At 43.3% G+C, this 15,775-nt stretch overlaps 1 protein-coding gene across 1 annotated transcript in view; it reads left to right on the top strand.

The window, feature by feature from the left end:
- Positions 1 to 11,654: 11,654 nt before the first annotated feature.
- The window catches only part of LOC142777188 (antimicrobial peptide microplusin-like), a 70,926-nt gene continuing 66,805 nt past the window's right edge, over positions 11,655 to 15,775 (top strand). The window contains exon 1 of the mRNA XM_075881501.1: positions 11,655 to 11,815. Within this exon, the coding sequence (XP_075737616.1) occupies positions 11,746 to 11,815 (70 nt within the window). The 5' untranslated portion in view covers positions 11,655 to 11,745. The remainder of the gene's footprint in view (positions 11,816 to 15,775) is intronic.

Raw genomic sequence — 15,775 nt, forward strand, 5'->3', positions numbered from 1 at the left:
TTTGCTCAGATAGGTTTGTTCATAATGTAATTGTGTACTATGCAAGTGACTTATCATCTATGCATCTTTACCTATACTATAAGTAAAAGTATTTATTATAGTTTATATGTAGCTATAGCATGCATATATCGTTTTCTAGGTGCCTGTACCAATGTTTAGCCCTAGAAAAATACTGGTATACTCTAATATTGAAGCTGACATCCTAAAATAGTTTGTTAGTGGAAGTAACATTGTGTTTATAACCATAATTACTATTCTCAGACGAGCTGTGAATTATTTATGGAAATGTATTTACATTTCTTGAACTGTGTGCAGGTAAATGGTTTTATGTTCTTTTATTGTGGTCCCTGTTTCATGCAAATGACACATAATTACTTTTTAGTGGCATAGTATTTGTTGTGATTCTACACATATGTGACCAGCAACATCGAAGTTGAGGCCAGCAGCAATACATACATGCAGTGAACTGAGCATCACCTCCCATAATTAGTGTACAGTCTTTGTCCACCAGTGAACTGAATTTTTTTCAAGAACACTAATTGACAACTGTATGGGAACTATGTTGGTGTTCAAACTTTGAAGTCATTTGAGGAGTGTTTTCGGGAAACAAACTGGGGTCTATAGCTGTCAATATAAACACTGTTTGCACCGAAGAGCTTAGTAGCTTAGAATTTTATTAGTCATGTATTTTCTAGAATTTCTTTGTGTTATGCCAGTTTTTCAGCCCAAGTGTCCTAACATACTTTGTTAGAGTGTTGTGAATGAGCCAAGCTATGAAAATAAACCAAGTAATATTGCAGACATGTACGAAAGTTTGATGCACAGCCCTTTTTTTAGCATGACATTGTCAAGGGCATTATTGTTGTGTTTCTTAAAAAACTGCTTGTCACTGGACAGCAACAGAAACTATGCATCAAGCTTTTCCGATATGGTTCCGGAAACACCGAGTTCAGACATAAAAGTGCTGGTGGATTCCTCTCGTAAGTTACTTTCTGTATATTCAAAATGAGTGTATTAGAATTGTTGTTTTATAGCCATTATTCTTAATATCTACACCTCAGTGTATGTGTGTATGTATGTATGTATGTATGTATGTATGTATGTATGTATGTATGTATGTATGTATGTATGTATGTATGTATGTATGTATGTATGTATGTATGTATGTATGTATGTATGTATGTATGTATGTATGTATGTATGTATGTATGTATGTATGTATGTATGTATCTTTTCTACACAATTCCGGATCATCAGTGTGCATGTTTACTTAACCGTACTTTTGCTGAAACTTTCTCTGAACCATCCAGTAGTAATGACATACTTCCTGCAAAGCCGTTTAATTTTCCCTCAATGGACATCATTGTCATTAGCTCGGAAGGAATACGGTCCATCATCAATACATTAAAGATTTCATCTTCATGCGGCTGCGATGGTATCACCACAAAATTCTTGAAAAACACGGCAGAGTATTCTTCTCTAATCCTTGAACGAATATTCACACAGTCTCTTCTTACGGCAGTGCTTCCTAACGACTGGTTAATCAATAGGGTGGTACCTCTACATAAGTCCGGAACAACCCACGATCCAGGTAACTTTCGTCCCATCTCTCTCACATCAGTACCATGTAAAATTCTAAAACATGTAATTTACTCTCATCTTATCAAGTTTATTCAAGACAATGATTTCTTTACACCTGCTCAGCAGGGCTTCCGAAAACAGTATTCGTGTGAAACACAGCTTCTACTTTTTACTAATGACTTACACATATCCCTTGACTCTGGAACAATAACTGACTGCATCTTTGTAGATTTCAGCAAAGCTTTGATAAAGTAACACACTCCCTACTACTACATAAACTAAGCCTAATAAACATTGACTCATATGTGCTCGCTTGGACCCGTAGCTTTCTTACTAACCACTCCCAATACATATCGGCTAATAATTTCGACTCGTCTACTACACCAGTTCCCTCCGGAGTGCCACAGGGGTCCGTCCTTGGGCCATTGCTGTTCCTAATTTACATTAACGACTTGCCTAACAATATTTCTTCAACAATGCGCCTATTCGCGGATGATTGTGTAATTTATCGCCAAATATCTAATAATAATGACATCACTACCCTCCAAACAGATTTGACTAACGTGCTTAACTGGTGTAAATTATGGCAAATAGAATTAAATGTTTCGAAGTGCAAGTCTATGCGCATATCACGTAATACTACCGCATGTCCAAATTATTTCCTTAACAGCGCCGTACTCGATCCCGCCCCCCTTTATAAATACCTTGGTGTCCATATTACTAACAACCTATCTTAGAAACATCATATCAACTCTGTCACATGTAAGGCAAACTGGGTTCTAGGATTCATGCGAAGAAACTTTTACATGGCCCCTGTTGATTTAAAAAAGCTTTTTTTACATTACGTACGTTCGTCCGCATTTGGAATACGCGTCATCGATATGGGACCCTGGTAATATCACTTTAGTTAACGAACTTGAGAGCATTCAGAATCGCGCTGTTAGATATATATTATCAGATTATCGCGGTACCGCTAGCGTAATAAACATGAAATCAATTGTTAACATTCCTTTACTCGCTACACGCCGTAAGATATTCCGTCTCGTACTCTTCCACAAAATTTACAACTCCCTTCTGCGTTCACTTTTAATAACCCCACCGTCATACATTTCAACTTGTACTGACCATGCGCAGAAAGTTGCTGTTCCTCGCTTCAAGACATCAACATATTCCCACTCATTCCTGCCTAAAACATGCAAGGATTGGAACCACCTCCCACAATCAGTTGCATCCATCACCTCGCCTTGCAGTTTTAAAACATCGCTCGATAACATACTTGGTGTTGGAAATGTAAACGTTTGATATGTGGGGTTTAACGTCCCAAAACCACTATATGATTATGAGAGACGCCGTAGTGGAGGGCTCCGGAAATTTAGACCACCTGGGGTTCTTTAACGTGCACCCAAATCTGAGCACACGGGCCTACAACATATCCGCCTCCATCGGAAATGCAGCCGCCGCAGCCGGGATTCGAACCCGCGCCCTGCGGGTCAGCAGCCGAGTACCTTAGCCACTAGACCACCGCGGCGGGGCAAATGTAAACGTTTGATTTTGTTGTTAGTTTTCTTGTATAATCTACTGGCTGTATAACATAGTTGCAGTTGATAATAGTTGTTTCCAGTGTTTAATAATGCTCTAGTGTCTTGTCTATGTATTCTTTTCCTTAACATTGTTCGTCAGTGCCCGCTCCCCTCTGCAATGCTGTAAAGCCCTGAGGGTACAATAAATGAAATGAAATGAAATGAAAAATCTTTTAAATGAGAATCCGGTCATCATTGATGAGTAAGTTTGGTAATGATTTGGCTGAAGTTCTTTCTAGTTCTTTATCTTCTGAGTCATTATACATTTCAATTTGTTTTACTGCATAAAAATAAATGTAACCTTATACACAAGATATGTGCACTCAAAATGTTGCTTAAATTGCCAACGTGCAGTCATAAGCACGAAATTGGGTAAAATCAAACCAAAATTTAGTTTAGATCATAGCTTCTCTACATAGCATATCTTGTTTACAACATGTTAGTCGAATATGTCGATTTCAACATATCAATTTTAGTCAGAATATGCAAGCTATCACCCGTGGTTGTATGTGTGCGTGTGATAGTTATGCATATGGAAATATCGGTTGGCAATTACTATTAGACTCACAAACTTAGTCAAGTTGAACACACAAATTTCGTCCATGCACCTTTCCTCTGTACTAGAACTGTTAATAAAAATAAACTTCAGTTTAAAAATTTATTGTAGTAACCAAAAGCAGAGTATCTCTTTATGACACAAATCAAATTGCCATTGTTCTGTTCCGCTCTGGACAATAGGGGACCCTCTGAGCAGAACTCGATTAGCTGCTATAGTTCATTTTAACCATTCACAGCGACATTACACTGAAGCGCGTAGCACGACAGATAGCGGGAGAGAAGACACAAACTAATCACTCTGTTTGTGTCTTCTCTAGCTGTCGGTGCTCTTTTGCTGCATGTAATGATGCCCACCAAATTAGCACGAAAACCTGTCCCGACAAAGGCAGTCAGCTTGGCCGCAAGAAATTTGCTTGCTGCATGTCTAGATTTTCTTCAAAACACCGTGATGACTGATCGCTGGTCAAATATTCAAACACGTGAAAAGTAATATACTAGGTATGATATTAGTATTTCAGCACTGGGCGCTTTTGCGATAACAGAGGATGAAGGGGGAAAATAAAAACGCTGATTTATGTAATTTGTGAAGGAGCACAGCACAGCGCTTTTAAGTCAAAAGGGGAGTGAAAGAAGAGTGCGCAAAAGGCACCTTCTCAAGAAATTAGTACCTGCCGCCACGCATGATCGCAGGCCGGGCAACCTTTTGAAAAAAAGTGCTCCGTAACACTGCGAATCGAGCCCAGTACCTCCTAGATTGTACCGGAGCACTGTAACCGCTCGTCCGCTGCAGCAGTTCTTGCATTCACACTATTGCTGATATATCGTCAATGCTTCGAATGACGTCAAATGCAAGAACGTCCGGTGAAATTTTCTCAAAACTAACAAAATAATAAGAATGCGTTTGCCCAAGGTTACTAGAAGATAGAAACCACCACGTGTGGCTGTATAACAGTGCACTATATATCTTGTACATTACTGTCATGATGTCGGGATAGCCTAACATAAGCTACCTTCCCATAGTTCACCAAATACAAATAAAAAATAAAAAAATATTAGGCCTATGACAACGCTAATCAACTATTATGAATTCACTGTCACAAGTGTCACTTTCACTAGATGAATACTCAGTTTGTTTTCATTAAAAATATTTAAGAAAAATTTGGCTCATTATTCACAACTCTCCTAATTAGCAATGATTCTCACACCAGAGACAGTCACACTTCATCTCGCTTTCGGTGTGGCTGTCGCTCCCATAAAACACGCTCTCTACTTTTTTATGCTCTCCAAGCATCCGACGCTGCTTTGCGGAAACTTCACCTGACATCTGGTGGGCCAGAAAATTGTCTTTATTATCTATTAATTTCAAGCTTTCGCGGAGACAAAACGAGAGTCTCTCTATCTTTTTTTTCGTCCTTTTTGTACTTGTGATAACGTCTTTTCACTTCAAGGCTCGTATACACATCGCTTGCTTTGTTTGGTCACTCAAACAACGCTGAACGAAATATTTGAACCGTGTTTTTTGAAGGGAATTAGCACTGAAACTCCTCCCGACGAGTCTCCCTCATTTTACGTAGACACATATCTAAGCGCAAGCGTATGCACTTTCTCGCATTCTGGCTTTAGATAAATGCTGTGGTGCATGGAACCTGCAAAATTCCGATACAATTTCATTTGATTACTGCTGTTCTATATTTCTGCACAATTCGTTCGCAGGCACAAAAGTATCTCCTGTGTCTTGTAATAAGAATATTGTAAGAAAGGCAACCTTTTACGTCTAGTACAAAACACCCTTACGTTCACCACTATACCATGCTCGATTACACCGGATTAGTTGAGTAGCAGCAGAGAATCATTAAAATGTAAGGTACCTAGTCGCGTTAAGCAGGGGAAGATATCTGAGGCACATTTTCAAACATTGCATGCCTCGATTTATGCGTGGTTTCATTGATGTGGTGCACCTGGAGTGTTGTTTACTTGTACTTGGCGAGATAGTGCATAGATTGTTGCTTAAGGCCATCGAGCAATTTTTTTAGCTACAGTCATTGATGAAAAGTGAGTACTTGGTCTTGCACAGCACACCAAGACGCCCATTACAACGTACGCGGCATCCCGTAAGCGCTGTAGCAGAGGCTCGCGAAACTGAAACTTAGATGCAGCAAATCATTAGCTATCATCGTATACTCTCGATGTTAGACGCTTTGTGTGCTACCTTGATATTATTGGCACACACTTCTTTCTTTGCTTGTCGTTTCATCGGCTATCGTGTGCCCACCTCGCCCTCTTAAGTGCCGATTAAGTTAAATTCGTACCAGCACTATAGTAATCCCATGAGATAAGAGAATTCTTGGCTAAGAAAATGCGTAGCCAAGAGAAAGCTTTGTGAATTGGGCCCCTGGTCTCTTCTGCGCGTGGCGGTTACCGCGAACGGTTGTCTCCAGCATGCGTCGCCGGTGCGTGGCACCGCAGGTTGCACGTCAGGGCCCTCGTGGTAAGCCAAGCGTTGGCGACGCCGCCTTGGGTGTGTTATTGTGTTTGTCATGTTTTGGAGTGCATAGTAATATTGTGTAAGGATGTCCTAGTGTGTTGATCACTATTTATGTTAAAATAATTGGGCGGAAAAAATTGTCGTTCTAAATTACCTAAATAAATGTGTGTTTGTTTGATTTGTTTCGACCGCGACCGCGTGTGCTGTGTCCGCTCACTTCAAGAGCGGTGGCGCTCGCCATTTCAAGACCCCACAAACGTTAGTTTCGGGTTCACAGCTAAGTAGCCACCGACTTCTTTATTGTAATACTATTAAAGAACCACATATCTCGGAGCTTTTCGATGTCGCTAAATTACACAAGCCATTATCTAAATGAGAAGCCTACTGTGTTGCTTGATTCAAGGAAGAGTCTCTTTTAATAAAAGGAATTCGCACGCACACACTGTTGTGTGCATACTTCTATGAAACTAGCTTTGAAAGTTTAGCGAGCTGATGCGGGATCATCTTCTAACGAACCGCGCAGTAGAAGAAGAAGAAAAAGATTGATGGGACATTAGTACCATCATTCTTTTTGAGTGATGCGAGAGTGTCTGCAAGAGAGGGGTGCGACAGTTGTCGGCAAGGAAAGAGGGCACAATGGCCGCATGATAAGAGTCACTTCATATCAGGAGATTAGGAGATGGGTGTAATACATGCTCCAAAATTAGTCTCCAAACAAGCAGTCCTGATATCAGCGTTGCACGTGCCACCGTTGACCTTTCACAATTATACGTTTGACTGAAACCCCTAACGCTTTTTGTTTTGTTTTTTTATCAAATTGTTAGTCTTTGACACTGACACGTTAGCCTTGCTGGACAGTATCTAATGTTATTCGTATTGTCCATAAATCACTTCTGAGTCAGCGCTCGTCTCTGTCTTCTCTGTCTGTGTATCGTGTTGTGCAGTTTGATAGAGAAATAGTGTGTACACTAGCAGTCACGTTGGACATATATGAGAATATGATTCGTAAAAAATAAAATACCAAGACTTTCCTCTGTGGTTTTTAAATATGCAACACTAAAGAAAAACTGGTTGACGTTGTTTGACTGGACAATTAAATTGCCGTACAATATGCGATGAATATTCTTTGTCAAAATTAAAGTTTTGAGATCGATTTTTACAATGCGTGCAGATACCTCAATTGTAGTAGATGAGTTTATGTCTACAAAGGGTGTGTCTTAATTGAACAAAGACTTGGTATACATAATTCGCTATAACCTATTACAAGCTAGCTTTCTAATAAATTACCTTCCTATACAAAAGTTCAGAAGAAGAAACCAGTTTTTATAATCTTAGATTCAAGGGTATGTGGATAATAAGGTAATACTTATGAAAAAAAAATTTTCTCTACAGGGCGGAAATCATGCAGTTATAGCGTTTTGCCATTACTAACACACTGGGCTCAAAACATGGAATGTAATAATGAAACTTGAGAAACGCCTAAAAGCACGCAGCGCGCGAGGCCAGTGAGAGCGACATGCATTTGTGCTTATGGTAAAGGTAGCGCCAAAAACTAAGACAAGAAAGTCAACACTGAAAATAACCTGCCAGGGTCTCATCAAACCGACAAATCGTATCGATGCATGCAGCCACATTACAATGCAAAATGTTGAAATGGCTGTTACGCCATACGTACGCGTGCTCTCACATCAGCTTAAGAAGGCAGCCCAGTGGATTGGCCTGAGGGCGTTTTTTTTTCTGCTAGTAACAAGCTACGCAGACTATGCTCAATGGTCAGCAACAAGCTTGATAACATCGGGACACGTGATTGCTACATTAACCCTAAAGTTTGGTTCGTGTCGTGCAAGGCCAACGTCGTCTATTGCATCCCTTTGTCGTGTGGTCGTGTCTACGACAGCCAGACAGGCTGATATTTAAACATACGTCTTAGTGAGCGTCAGTCTTCTTTGCAGGGCAGACACCTAACGCCCTCGGCCATGCACTGCGCTCAGTGCCAGTGCGATGCGCCATTCTCCGCGACGGAGATTTTGTTTAAACACCATATTCGCACGACACGTGAACTCGCTGAGGCTTTCCATATTACCACGAGCGCTTCTATATGCGTTAGTAATCCTTCTTTGGCCTTATCTGAAAAAGAAGTGACACTACTCAAAGAATGGTGGTAGTCAGTGGGGGGGGGGGGGGGGGGCTGCTGGAGGTGTTTTCTTGTTTTTGAATTTTGCCTTTTGCCTCATCCATAATTCCCTTGTGCTGGATATAGTAGTGCTTCAAGCCTTCCAGACTAAATTTGCACTGTTTTTCGCGTCTCCCTTCCATGGGGCCACGTGAACAGATGGGGCGCAAACGTTGCATATATGTCAGCGCGGCAGCGGATAGCGCTGAAAATAGGCGGGATTTGCACGCGTTTCGAACTGCGCTCAATACTGGTGATACTAATCAATATTAAAATTACATACCCATCTCTCCACTGTATTTTATGAATAGCGCATCGTTACTAAGGGCTCGACAACTACACGAGGATGCACACAATGAGACATGCGTACAGTGCATGTCACTGCTCCTTAGATCAGCCCGCTAAGGGCCGTTCATCACTTCACCTACAAAAACGAGAGAGTGGTTTCCTCTTCGCTTTCGCTACCCTTCTTACAGGCTATCCTTCCCCAACACTCATGTCTCTCAATCCCCTCTAATTCTTCCCCTACCCTTTTCCCCATTTCTCCCTCCAGTGTCGAGGTTGTGGTGTCTTCGCCTGAGAGGCAGTTACTGCGTCACTTTGAACCGCACTCTTCGCCCTCCTTCATTTCAATAATATCTCTTCTCTTCACCACCTATTTCATAAAAGCACGTGTGGAACGTCTGCAATAAGCGTTGAGCCCATCATGCTTTCGCGCTTGTGGGCTACGCGCTCTCATGTCCACTTGTGCAGTCGGAAACACATATGCAAGGTGAAATCTTTTGATCGCACCGGATAGTCATGCGAGGCAAGGAAGAGAGGATGGATGGCTGTGTGCAAAGCAGTGCAGGAGGCTATTGACATCTGATATTTACGTATATGTACCATCCGGCAGTATGTATAGACGGTTTTTCGCAGCGGCGAACGGGCACTGCCACGTTTGAACACGTGATCCGATAGCCTTGTCCTATCCACTTCTTCATCGTCGCCGATGGCCTGCCGAATCACCTCCACCGTTCCCGGGTTGAAGGCCAGCAAAGCAGGGGAGTCTGTGCCACCCGTCTCTCTTTTTTTTCTTATTGCGGAGGCAATTGCATGACAGCCTCGGCTGGATTTGCCGCCGGCATCCACATCGGCGTCACCGTCACTCACCGTATATGTATACGTATTTATATATATGTAAATGCAAGAAAGAAAAATAATGGTGAAAAAACTCCAGCGCATGCAATCGAGCTTGGCACCTCTGAATCTTGAGTGTAAGGCGTTCACCACTTAGCCACAGAGGAACACCTCCTTCAACGTTCAAACGGCAAGCTATCTATATCTACCACTTACCGCTGCTGACGGGCCTCTAGGGTGGAACCATCGTGTTTTCAGCTTTACCAGCAAGATGGCGCAACGAGCTCGCATCGCTACATCGTTACTGCACGGCGGCACGCGCTCTCATCTCCAACGCGTACTTTGCGCCGCAGTGAGGAGTGAGGCGATGCTCACTCGCTCGCCCTTATTTCGCGATGGGGAAGATCATACGTCTTGGCGGGCTATAAATTTCAGGAACGAATATGTTGTAGTTACCGGGCGCCCAAATGTCACTGCAATCGTTGCATAGACACATTGAAGTAGCAACTGAGACGCTTATTCGTGTTCAACTCTATCGGATAGTACGTTTCGTGCGCCATTTGAGCGTTAGAAACGCCGGGCACGTTTCAATCTGCTTGCCATTCTGCGCGTGCTCTTCCAATTTGTTGCTGTCACGTTCATTGCTTCGCTTTTGTGGCAAAGCTGCGACTTTTTTTTTTCTTACGCACTGCGCCATGTCGCCTTATAATTCACTACTACCTCCGTTTGTCACCGTAGGTTGCAGGACAACGTCCGCCACACGCCACATCGCGGCCACGCCACCCAGGAGAAGGCCGCAACGCTTCGGTGCAGGGGCGTTATCTAGTTTTGCATACACAAAGTAGTTGTGGAAAATGGTCTATAGCAGAGACGTCATGCGAATCCCTGTTGTGAAATCACGAAGTGAGCGAAAAAGACGAGAAACGTGAGAAATGAATAACGCATTCTTTTTTGTGCGTGTCAATGTGAATAATACCAATAATTGGGGTTTAACGTTCCTAAACACCACACGATAATGAGAGACGCCGTGTAACGGAGAGCTCCGGATATTTCAACCCCCAGGGATTTTTAACATGTGCGTAATATAAGCACACTGGCCTCAAGCATTTTCACGGCCATCGAAAATGCAGCCGCCGCGGCCAGGATTCACTCCTGCCGGTTCAACTTCTATGTGTTTGTGTGCGTGCGTTTGTGTGTGTGTGTTCAGAATCTTTTGAGGGACTTTTAAAACAATACAGAAGGATATGCCACAAACAATTATCGTATGAAAAATAACGCATGCTTCCATAGTGCGGAAAAAAATGTTTGTGGTGTATAAATTGCCTCAAAACCTCTTTTTTAAATTAACAGACCCCATTAAAAAGACTTTATGAAGGAACCAACTTCTTCATAATTCATCTTGAAATGAACAGCGCAAAAACAAGAGTACAAGGCAGAAGGAACGCACATCGCCTGTTATCTTGGTTCCGTATTCCTGCTTTTTTCTGTCCTTGTGCTCACGCTGCACTTTTACAAAGCAAAATGAATGGCAAAGTGTCCAAATAACAATTCTACTGTGGTCTAACCCCGTCAAAATCATTTATTTCAACGTTATCAATGTTTTAAACAACCTTTTTTCAAATGTTTTCTGCACTTCACACCACTGGGCCCTGCAAATGGCTCTAAATCACGAACTTCAATTGAACGCTGCGTGTCATCAGGAATAGGCGAAAGCATCTACGCACAGCCTCCGGTGTGCGAGCAGAATCGAGGAGGAAACACACACGCGGAGGAGATTGTCGTTGCTCTCTGAGCGCAGGCACCCGCGTACGCGTGCAGTTGCGTGCCTTTGATTGGGATTTTTAAAAACGATAGCGAATGATCTGGTGGTGCACAAAGGTGTATAAGTTGTCATCACAACTTAGTGGATTGCGCCTGTCACCGCAGCATCAATTTTTCCGACGTAGGGTCACGGCTTGCCAAAGAGATAAGGAAATTCCTGTCAAAATGACAGCTAGATTTCGCATTATGTGATGCCACGTGTCGCAAACATATCCTGGGCTCTAAACAGCGATGTGTGCCTAAAGGATGACGACCTGGGTGTATAAGCAAATAGAAAAAAAGATCATTCAATCCCTCAGTACCTAATAGAAATGTACCCACAATAGTCAGGGAGCTTTCCGACATTTCGGAGCTTTCCAACGAGTTTCTTAGTCTATAGCGCAGTTGTGGTGCTCCTGTGCCCTTACACTCAAAACTACAACGTTAAAATGAAGGTTCCCGCCGTGTTCCTGGCATGCGCTATTCTTACGGCTTCAGCAGGAATTCAGGATCTATGCGGTGAGCTGCTTCGCATTCCGTTCTAATATAAAAGTGGTTTGGCTAGTGGCTGGTATACCTCATCAAACTATTCATTCTTACCTCTCCTGCTTTATTGAGCACTGAGGTTATACATGAATTTATATTTCTCGCGCGCGTGTACAGGTTTGTTTAATTTTTTTTTCAGCTTTTCTGGAGTGATGGCTAAAAATAGGCAAGGAACACCACCCTTTCGGGTAACTCAGCTCCATCCATATTTTGTCCACTAATTTATCTTGCATTGCGTTGCTTATCTATAGGAATCATGAATAGTGCCATGTTGAACGGAATGTCCGACTTTCAGCCAATGACAACAATCGCGGAAGAATAGTTCTGCTAATTACTTGTAGGGAATGTAGCTAAGGATCAACGTTTACATTTAGGTCCTCTGCATGATTCAGGTCTTTTTTATGTAAAAACAGAAGATGTTACTACTGGGGCGATGATTAGTTTCTTGCGCTTCATTAGATCATATACGAAGCAGCAAACGACCCCCTTTTCCAACTTCCAGCGAAGACCCCAGCACACTGATCAACTACATTGTCTCTCTCTAAGCACACACACACACACACACACAGATATATATATATATATATATATATATATATATATATATATATATATATATATATATATATATATATACGTATTAGTGGTAGAGCGTAGAACTCGTTATTCGAAAGTCGTAGGGTCAATTCCTCTTTCCCTTATTCATTAACTTGGGTCTCGTACTGGCAGACTTGGTGCCCTTAGGTTGTATACGAGGGACTATTACTCAGCTGCCAGCTCGTGATAGGTTCATGTGCTACGTGACGCCATACATGCTCATAAAAGGGTGTGCCACACTCACCGCCATGGATGAGCCCTTAAGTATTATAGGCTTGTTTCCCCCCCCCATGTATATATATATATATATATATATATATATATATATATATATATATATATATATATATATATATATATATATATATATATATATATGCGTTGAGAAACGACGGACAAACACGCCATAATGTTTATTACTTCTGTAATGAAGAAGTAGTGGGTGTTCCAAAGCTCGGATGTCACATCGTCAGCGCTAAGCATGAGGTGCTCAGGCCGGACGTTGTCGCTGTTCTCGCTGGCTAGGCCTAGGCTCCTGTCTTGTCTCAAATAACAGTTCTACTTGTCAGGCTGTCTCAGTTGTCTATTATAATTGGTGGAGTTTGCTGGGTCTCCTCACAATACTGGTGTTGCGAAGACAGACTCATCCTGCCGACATGACCACTAAATCTGCTACAAGCCCACCATATCTGGCTCCCCAGGTCATTGCGTGCTCCAGCGCGGTTCATCAACGGGACTCTCCCATAATTAGCGGCACTGACTATCACGACATCGACGACTGGCTGGTTACCTACGAACTTGTGAATGTCTTGAACAAATGAGATGAAGCCACGAGACTGACAAACGTCGGCATTTACCTCTGTGGCATTGCCCACTTGTGGCTTCGGAACCATCAAACCAACGTTCCAACCTGGACAGCATTCAAGACAAAGTTCAGCGAAGTGTATGGTCATCCAGCCGTCAGTGATCTTCGCGTGGAGCAGCGCCTTCATTCAATATCTCAACTACCTAGTGAGAATTTCACTAGATACATAGAGTACGTCACCAACTTGGGCAAACGAGTCGATGCAAATATGGCAGAGGCGAAGCGCATCAAGCAGATCTTTGAGGGCATCAACAACACATTCCAAAGGCTCATTTTAAAGAGCCAGGCTAGTGTCGCGCCCAAGTTACCCAGCTCTGCCAAAGCTATGATGACACCGACGAAACCTACTCTTCACCCGCCGTCCTGTCCCACATCAAGAATCGCTGTCCAGCTTAACTCCCTCGAAAAATCTCGTTCTCCTCTCGCAGATCAAAGATTTTGTGCGCGAAGAAGTTGCCCGCCAACTCTTCTTCCTTTCCGGCCTACCGGAGCGCAGTGCGCTGCTTAGTCCTACCCTACGGACTAGTATACAAGACCAAGTGTCTGAGATTTTCCCATCACAGCTGGTGCCACCAGTCACTACATCATCTACGTACACCAAAGCAGCAGCACGACCATGACCACAGACATTTTGAGCGCCGCCTCCACTGTCTGTTCCTGTTTACGCCACCCAGTTGCCACTATCTCCAGTTCACCGAGTCCCTAATCCATGGCGCACTGCCGACAACCGACCTATCTGCTTATCGTGTGGTCTATCCGGACACGTCGCACGTCTGTGCTACCGCCGACCACACCACTCACGTGAAAATCCACGTCCATATGTGTACGACCACACGTTTCCCTACGCTTCAGACACCAATATGCACCCTCCAAACCAAGCCATCGACCAGCTTCTGATCGCCGTTCTCCTTCGCCCCGGCGTCACTCGCCTTCCTCGATGCGCCTACGCCCCTGCAATCGACACGGGGAACTAAATGACGCAATTGCCGAGGGCAGAACGGCGTCTTCATCCCAAAGCACAAGCCCTCTTCGTTCCCCGCCTAAAGAAAATAATGCCATTCTTGAAGGTGTACCTGAACTTGCCCTTATTTATACTGGTGCCGTCATTTCTGTCATCGCCGAAAAAGTTGATTGATTGATTGATTTGTGGGGTTTAACGTCCCAAAACCACTATATAATTATGAGAGACGCCGTAGTGGAGGGCTCCGGAAATTTTGACCACCTGGGGTTCTTTAATGGGCACCAAATCTGAGCACACGGGCCTACAACATTTCCGCCTCCATCGGAAATGCGGCCGCCGCAGCCAGGATCCGATCTCGCGACCTGCTCGATTTCTGCGCGAAGTCGGTCATTATAGACCGACTATCATTATAGACCAACTATCATTATAGCACTTGACGTTCCTGATGAATCATCAAAAGTCAACACCCTTTTCTGTAGCTTCCTGTATGACCCTTCGACTGGGGACATTTTCAACCGTGTCATAAACGAAGGCCTAAACTTGCAACAGGCAACAGACGTGTGACATTTTGAACCTCGTTGATAAGTTTCGCCCATGTTTCGACAGCCACAGCGCTACTTTAAGTCGAACGTCTACTGTATGCCACCAGATCGACACAAGCAATCAGCCACCACTACGGCAGCTACCGTACCGTATTTCGCCGACTGAATGCCGCGTCATCGATGAATACGTAGGTGACATGTTAAAGCGCGGTGTCGTACAACTATCAAACAGTCCTTGGTCATTGCCGGTTGTTTTAGTTAATAAAGAAGGATGGCAGGATACGCTTTTGCGTAAGTTATTGTCGTCTAAACAAAAAATATCACAAAAAGTTTGCTCTCTGCTTCGGCTTGATGACGTCCTTCACTGTTTACAAGGCGCAGACTTCTTTTCCTCTCTTGATCTACGCTCTGGTTATTGCCAAGTGCCCCTGAATCCAGATGATAGATCAAGAAGTGCCTTTGTTGCACCAGATGGCTCATACAAGTTTAACATTATGCCATTTGCTTTGAAATGCACCGGCAACATTTGAGCACATGATGAACTTTATTTTACGTGGCCTCAAATGAAACACGTGTTTGTTCTACTCAGATAATGTGGTGGTATTTTAGGCCCATTTTCCCATGCATCTTTCTCGCTTGGAAGGGATTTTACGCTTCCTCTTTGCAGCTGACCTCCAACTGAACTTGAAGAAATGTTACTACGGAGCACGCAAGCTGACAATTCTCGGACACGTCGTGTCGAATGATGGCCATCTCCTTGACCTTGCTAAGCTACGTGCTGTTCGCGGGTCCCCGAGGCCCACGTCTCTTAAGGAGTGGCGTAGTTTCATTGGGCCTTGCTCATACTTCCACTGCTTCATCCAGGATTTGGCCTAGATCATGGCACCTTTGACAGATCTACTTCAGGGAGACCGCAATCTATCCGCGGTGTCTCCAGCCTGTGACAGTGCTTTTGCGAAGCTTCGTGA

This window comes from Rhipicephalus microplus, chromosome X (assembly GCF_043290135.1).
Source record: "Rhipicephalus microplus isolate Deutch F79 chromosome X, USDA_Rmic, whole genome shotgun sequence".
Lineage (NCBI taxonomy): Eukaryota > Metazoa > Arthropoda > Arachnida > Ixodida > Ixodidae > Rhipicephalus > Rhipicephalus microplus.